At 37.8% G+C, this 7899-nt stretch overlaps 1 protein-coding gene across 1 annotated transcript; it reads left to right on the top strand.

Moving 5' to 3' along the window:
• The first annotated feature begins 6741 nt into the window (after window positions 1–6741).
• On the top strand, window positions 6742–7698 carry LOC123853838 (olfactory receptor 2C3). Its single transcript, XM_045888585.1, has one exon. It carries the CDS (start codon window positions 6742–6744, stop codon window positions 7696–7698), a length of 957 nt encoding a protein of 318 aa, XP_045744541.1.
• The last annotated feature ends 201 nt before the right edge of the window (window positions 7699–7899 follow it).

Raw genomic sequence — 7899 nt, 5'->3', positions numbered from 1 at the left:
AGCAAAGCCGGCGGCATCACAATTCCGGACTTCCAGCTCTATTACAAAGCTGTCATCATCAAGACAGTATGGTACTGGCACAAAAACAGACACATAGATCAATGGAACAGAATAGAGAGCCAGAAATGGACCCTCAACTCTATAGTCAAGTAATCTTTGACAAAGCAGGAAAGAATGTCCAGTGTGAAAAAGACAGTCTCTTCAACAAATGGTGTTGGGAAAATTGGATAGCCACATGCAGAAGAATGAAACTGGACCATTTCCTTACACCACACACAAAAATAGACTCCAAATGATTGAAAGACCTCAATGTGAGACAGGAGTCCATCAAAATCCTAGAGGAGAACACAGGCAGCAACCTCTTCGACCTCAGGCAAAGCAACTTCTCCGGGACTAGAAACATCGCCAAAGGCAAGGGAAGCAAGGGCAGAAATGAACTATTGGGACTTCATCAAGATAAAAAGCTTTTGCAAAGCAAAGGAAACAGTCAACAAAACCAAAAGACAACCGACAGAATGGGAGAAGATATTTACAAATGACATATCAGATAAGGGCTAGTATCCAAAATCTATAAAGAACTTATCAAACTCAACACCCAAAGAACAAATGATCCAATCAAGAAATGGGCAGAAGACATGAACAGACATTTTTCCAAAGAAGACATCCAAATGGCCAACAGACACATGAAAAAGTGCTCAATATCGCTCGGCATCATGGAAATCCAAATCAAAACCTCAATGAGATACCACCTCACACCAGTCAGAATGGCTAAAATTAACAAGTCAGGAAATGACAGATGTTGGCAGGATTGTGGAGAAAGGGGAACCCTCCTACACCGTTGGTGGGAATGCAAGGTGGTGCAGCCACTCTGGAAAAGAGTATGGAGGTTCCTCAAAAAGTTGAAAATAGAGCTACCATATGATCCAGCAATTGCACTACTGGGTATTTACCCCAAAGATACAAAAGTAGGGATCCGAAGGGGTACGTGCACCCCGATGTTTATAGCAGCAATGTCCACAATAGCCAAACTGTGGAAGAGCCAAGATGTCCATCGACAGATGAATGGATAAAGAAGAGGTGGTATATATATACAATGGAATATTATGCAGCCATCAAAAGGAATGGGATCTTGCCATTTGCAATGACATGGATGGAACTGGAGGGTATTATGCCGAGTGAAATAAGTCAAACAGAGAAAGACATGTATCATATGACCTCACTGATATGAGGAATTCTTAATCTCAAGAAACAAACTGGGGGTTGCTGGAGTGAGGGGTGGGGTGGGAGGGACATGTGACCCTGTGCAAACCCACTCAAAGCCCTAGTGGCCTCATCTTTGAGGTGGCACTCATAATAGCTCTTTACAGAGTTAATTAGGAGTAATCTGCATAATTCAGAGATAATTCAAAAGTTAGATAAAATTATTGGTGTAAAATGACCCATAATGGAGTAAATTATGTCAAATACATATTCCAATGCCTCTATTCCTATGTTATATCAAAAGCATTATACATTCATTAACAGAATAGACCCAGAATCACTCATTCATTGAATAATAATAATAATAATAATTAATATGTATTGGATGTTGTCAACATGCCAGGTATCAAATCAAGGCATATATTGGGACAATGGAGAATATAATAATAACCAGGTTAGACACAGACCTTACCTTCACAGAGTTTAAAAATTAAAATGATATTCTGCAAATCTTTTAATGTGCATATCAAAAAAAAATGGAAGACAAGTAAATTTAAGAGGCTTGACTAATAGCCAGAACTAGCTAGTTCCAGTGCAATGTGCAAACTCAGTCTTAGTAATTATGCTCCCCCAAATCTTTACACAAATTGAAGAGTAAATTTATTATGGTTCAATTAGGGACCAGTGCTAAAGGAATAAGAAATAGTATCCAGTGAAGTTATTGCAGATATATGTAAAAATGTATAGCTGTCAGCTAAAGACATTGAAGAAAACTGCAGACCAATGTACTTTATGAATATAGATACAAAAATCCTCAGAAAAATAGCAAATCAAACCCTGCAGAGCATATTAAAACCATTATACATGATAACTAAGTGAGATTTAGTACAGGAATGCAAGGACGGTTCAACATACAAATATCAATTCATGTAATTCAAGAAGGAAACTGTTTCAACGTGGTAAGGTAATATAATTTTAAAAACCCACACCTAGCATCATACTCAATTGTGAAAAACTAAGATTACTTCCTAAAATCAGGAACAAGTCAATGGCGTCCACTTTTTCCACTTTTACCACTTCTATTCAACATTGTGTTGAAGTTCTAGCCAAAGTAATTAGGCAAGCAAAAGAATTAAAGACTCCCAAAATGAAAAGGGAGTAGTAAAATTATCTATATTCACAAATGGCATGATTTTTAATGTATACAATCCTGAAGAATCCACAAAACTGTTAAAGCTAATAAATGAATTCACCAAAGTTTCAAGACACTTGATCAAAACACAAAATACAGTTGTATTTTTGTACACGAGCAATAAACACCCCAAAAGGAAATTAACAGAATAATTCTATTTACAATAGCATGGGAGAAAGATAATACTTCAGAATAAATTTAAGAATGTTTAAGACTTGTACACTGAAACAACAAACTATTGATGAAAATATTGAAGACCTAAATGAATAGAAAGACATCCATGTCTATGAATGGGAAGACCTAATATGGCTAAGATGGCAACACTCCCCAAAGTGATCCATGGATTTAATGCAATGCCTATCAAAACCCCAATGTTTTTGTTGTCATTGTTGCAAAAATTGAAAAGCCAATTCTCAAATTCATATTGAATTACAAGGGACCCAGCATAGTCAAAACAATAATGGAAAAAAAAAACTCGCAAATTTACAGACCTCACATTTTCCAATTTCAAAACTTACTACAACTCTATAGTAATCAAAATTGTGGTCCTAACATAACAAAAGATGAGTGGTACAGAACTGGAAGTACAGAAATAAACTCATACATCTGTGGCAATTGATTTTAGACAAGGATGATAAGACCATTCAATGGGGAAAAAATAGTTTCTTCAGCAAATAACACTGGGACAACTGGATATATAGCTATTAAAGAATGAAGCTGAACCCCTATCTAATATCATATTGAAACATACATACATACATACATACATACATACATACATACATACATACACACATATATACATAAAGGATCAGGGACCTAATTATAAGGGTTAAAATTATGCAACTCTTAAAAGAAAATACAGAAGGAACACTTCATGAGTCTGGATTTGGCAATGGTTTCCTAAATATGACACCCCAAACAAAAGAAACAAAAGAAAAATAGATTGGACTTTATGAAAAAAATTTCTTTGTCAAAGGACGCTATGAAAAAAGTGAAAAAAAAAACAGCCCAGAGATGAAAGAAAATATTTGCAAATGATCTATCTATAAGGGATCTAATAATCAGAATATATAAAGAATTCATTTCTTAAGAACAACAACAACAAATAATGCAATTAAAAGTGGAACAAGGACCTGAATAAATACTGCTCCAAAAAAAGATAAAGTGACCAAAAGTACATAAACAGATGCACAATATCATCAGTCTTTAGGGAAGTACAAATCAAAACCAACAAGGAAATATGTCTTCACACCCACCAGGATTATTACAAAAAAAATTTAAGTGGAAAATAAAAAGTATTGGCGAAGATGTAGAGAAATCAGAACATACAATGCAGGGCTTGCAGGAATATAAAGGCTGTGTCACTGTGAAAAAATTTGGCAGTTCTCCCATAAGTTAATCACAGAGTTATCACATGACCCAATGAGTCCACTCCTAGGTGTACACCTGAAATAACTGAACACAGGCATTCAAACAAAATTTGTAGAGAAATGTTCATAGACATTCTATTCACAATAGCCAAAGGTAGAAATAGCCAAAATACCCAACAAATTCACCCAATGTCCATCAGCAGATGAATAGGTAAATATAATATGGTGAAGGCACACAATGGAATAGTATTCAGCTACAAGAGCGAGTGAAATACTGGCACATACTACAATGTGGATGAACAAGACATTATGCTAAGTGAAAGAATCCAAACACAAAAAGCCACAAAATGTATGATTTCATATACATGGAATATTGACAATAGGTAGATCCTTAGAGACAGAAAGCAGATTAGTGTTTGCCAAGGCCTGGAGAAAGAAAGCCAATGAAGAGTGACTAGGTAGGGGGTACATCTGGAGCGATGAGAAAGTTCCGGAACTAGATGTTGGTTATGGTTGCAATATTCTGTGAATGCACTTAATTTCACTGATTTGTATACTTAAAAAATTTTTATGCTAAATTTATGTTATGTGTATTTTAATACAATAAAAAAATAAGCTCATTTTTAAAGAAGAAAATGTTAGTTCATTGCTGTGGTGGACACCAATAATTATATGATTGAATTTTAAAGAAAATCTATGAGCACTGGATGATATACTCAACTAATGAATCACTGAATATTATATCAAAAACTAATGATGTACTATACTTTGGCTAATTGAATTAAATAACAAAAGTAAAAAATAAAATTCTTGATTGTCTTCTCTCTTGAAAAAGAAAAGAAAATCTATAGCGACATGTACCAAAATTACTGTAATGAGCAAATATTTCAGACTCTCTCCTCCACTACCTGACAAATCTTTGAGTAGAGACTTGATTCTTATGTTCGGTAAACAGTGTTTGGCAGTATAAAAACTTAAAGTGGTGTTTTATTCATAAAAGTAATCATTAATTTGATTACAATGAAATTGTAATTATTCAATAGGGAAAAAAAATCCCCAAAGCTTCTTTCCCTCCAATTTCACTCCCCTGACATATACATCACCCTCTGTCTCCCTCCTGAATGCTCCAGAGGATAAAATGAGTGTCTTGTGATTACATGGGTTTTATGACACACTAGGTCCTTTGAGAGTGGGCATAAATTTCTCGTTCTGGAAACACTATGAGTCATCCTCACTCCTTTTACAAAAAGTTTTCTAGGAAAAAATAGGGTTTCTTTCTAACTTAAACCTATTCTGATTTTAAAACTTAAGAATGTATTCTTTAGACATGCATTTGAACAGAATCTAACATGTCTGCCACCAATGACTTGGAGATTTCCAATATTTTTAGTGTTTCTCAGATCCCATGGCTACCTTCCTAATTTTTAATGCCACATCCATTGAATTCATGGGTTTTACCAATCTTTGAAGTAAAATACTCCCCATTATTCAACATTTCCACTCTCCATACAGGGAGATGCTGCTGCTCGCTCACCATCAGTAAGTGACATCCTTGGGTTTGTTTATTTCTGTTTGTTCATTTGTTTGTTTTTTACAGTATTTAAGATGAACTGGGATCACAGACTTTCTGGTAATTCCAGTTAGGTTGATGAACACGGATCCATTTCAATAATCTGACCTGCTCTTCTTGAGGTCTTTGGTATTTTGGCAGGTTACCTACAGCCAGGAGTAGAGTTTGTGACTACATAATTAACTTAAAATTTGAATTAAAAACGTTTTCACAACTGTCACTATGCTATCTTTCTTTGTCATAATGTCACAGGACTTGGGTGAGATCACATTTTCAAGAATGATTATTTATTGGGCAGTTTTGGTGAATCTCTGCAAATGATCAAACCTCCTCCTTTACTGGGAATGTTATCTTTGTACTAAGAATCTGAATGTTGGGTGTAGCTCCAGTACCAGCACTGAGCAGCTCTGGGACTTTGGGTAAACCACTGAACATTTCCAGAAATAGATCAGATCACCACAAAGGTTTCTACTTCCTCAAAAATTCTATTGAACTGTTACCTCGTGATTGACCTTATGGCTGCCATCTCTTGGTGACATTCATACATTTTCTTCATACGTGAGTCCACAAAGTTTACATATCTCCATGGAGGGGACACTTATATCCACAGGGAACAATATGGTTTTGAGTTCTGTCCTTTACTTTTCTATGTCCTCATCAGCTCATTTGAGATGACTCTCTATATGGGGTAATCACCTCATTGTGTCATTGCTCGTATCTCTCCTCATTCACTTCTCCTCTCTCACATCCACATTATGAAGCCACCCGTATCTTTGCAGCTCTCGATGCTTCCCCGGGTTGCAGGGCGTCAGAATCCATCTCCCAGATGCTTTTTCAGAGCGTCAGTGCTGCCCTGCTCTGCTACATGCAAAGCAGACGATTGTCTCAGCATTGTGGCTCAGTGAGGTCCACACTGGTTCAGCTTCTGTGCATAAATTTCAGCAAACGCATGAAGCTTTCTGAGCCCCATTTTTGCATATGCATGATGGAAACCCTACATGTATTTTGAAAATCTGTGAATAAACATGTGTGTTCAAGTTTATTTTTCTTGGTCAACTTCCTGTTTTAGAGATGAATAAATTTCACTCCCTGGGATTTAGAAAGGGATGACCTTTGAGTTTATAGCTGCTCTGTTCTTCACACCTGAGTAATATTTTAATAAAATGTGCCAAGAACTTTGCATGAATGTCCGTTTTCCCCTCAGCTATGCATATTTTCATGTCTCTCCAAACTGGCCTTCAGGAAGATGATGCAGCATCATCCATCGAGCAGTAGATGCTTTCAAGAAAATGGGTTTAAATTATGTTTAAAGTCTGCTAACTGATATAATCACTCGAGGCCTTATATTCTGTACCCTCCACTCACCACAGGTGGTCTTTTTGTCCCACTCCCGGCTGCATGTGAAGATGGGACTAGTCAATGTAAGTTCTCCAGAAGTCTTTGTACTCTTGGGCTTCTCTGCACGACCCTCACTAGAACCTTTCTTCTTCATCGTTGTCTCAGGGTTTTATGTGGTGTTTATCTTGGTCAATGGCATCATCATTCTGGTTTCCTGCATGGATGTGCACCTCCACACTCCGTACTTCTTTCTTGCCAACCTCTCCTTCCTGGACATTAGCTTTACCACAAGCATTGTCCCACAACTCCTGGTCAACCTCTGGGGACCACAGAAAACCATAAGCTATGGAGGGTGTGTGGTCCAGTTCTATATCTCCCACTGGCTGGGGGCAACTGAATGCATCCTCCTGGCAGTCATGTCCTATGACTGCTATGCTGCTATCTGTAGGCCACTGCATTACACTGTCATCATGCATCCACAACTTTGCCTCAGCTTGGCCCTTGCCTCGTGGCTTGGGGGTCTGACCACCGGCATGGTGGGCTCCACACTCACTATGCTCCTGCCACTCTGTGGGAACAATTGCATTGGCCACTTCTTCTGTGAGATGCCCCTCATTATGCAACTGGCTTGCATGGACACCAGCCTCAACGAGATAGAGATGTATGTGGCCAGCTTTATCTTTGTTGTCTTGCCCCTGGGTTTCATCCTGGTCTCATACAGCTACATCGCCGTGGCTGTGATGAAGATCAGGTCAGCAGAAAGATGGAGGAAGGCCTTCAACACCTGCTCTTCCCACCTGGCCATTGTGGCTCTGTTCTACAGGAGCATCATCTTTATGTATTTCCAGCCAGCCAAGAGTAACTCTCATGAACAGGGCAAGTTCATAGCCCTCTTCTACACTGTTGTCACCCCAATGCTGAACCCCCTGATTTACATGCTCAGGAACAAGGATGTGAAGAAGGCTCTCCGGCGCATTGTGTTAGAGAACTGCTGTGGCTTTGCAGGGTCATGGGGACATATTTAGAGACTTTAGTAACTTGTGAGAGGAAAGAAAAGATTGAAAGATATGAAAATTGATTAGGGAGGCAGGATACTTGCCAATATTGCTTGAGTTCAAGGTAGGTGACAATCTGATATGAATGTGCTCATACATCATTTTCAGGACAAGGTAAAGAAAAAGTATTTTCTGTTTTATTTTTTGCTAATAATCCTATTAGTTGTTTAT

The sequence above is a fragment of the Mirounga angustirostris genome, unplaced genomic scaffold, assembly GCF_029215605.1.
Source record: "Mirounga angustirostris isolate CCGP_5_RB_7025 unplaced genomic scaffold, mMirAng1.0.hap1 SCAF_7, whole genome shotgun sequence".
Classification (NCBI taxonomy): Eukaryota; Metazoa; Chordata; class Mammalia; order Carnivora; family Phocidae; genus Mirounga; species Mirounga angustirostris.
This window is presented reverse-complemented; position numbering and strand designations above follow the sequence as displayed.

Bases quoted from the DNA above. Each gene is read 5' to 3' on its own strand.
- LOC123853838 (XM_045888585.1), top strand. From the start codon at position 6,742: ATGGGACTAGTCAATGTAAGTTCTCCAGAAGTCTTTGTACTCTTGGGC.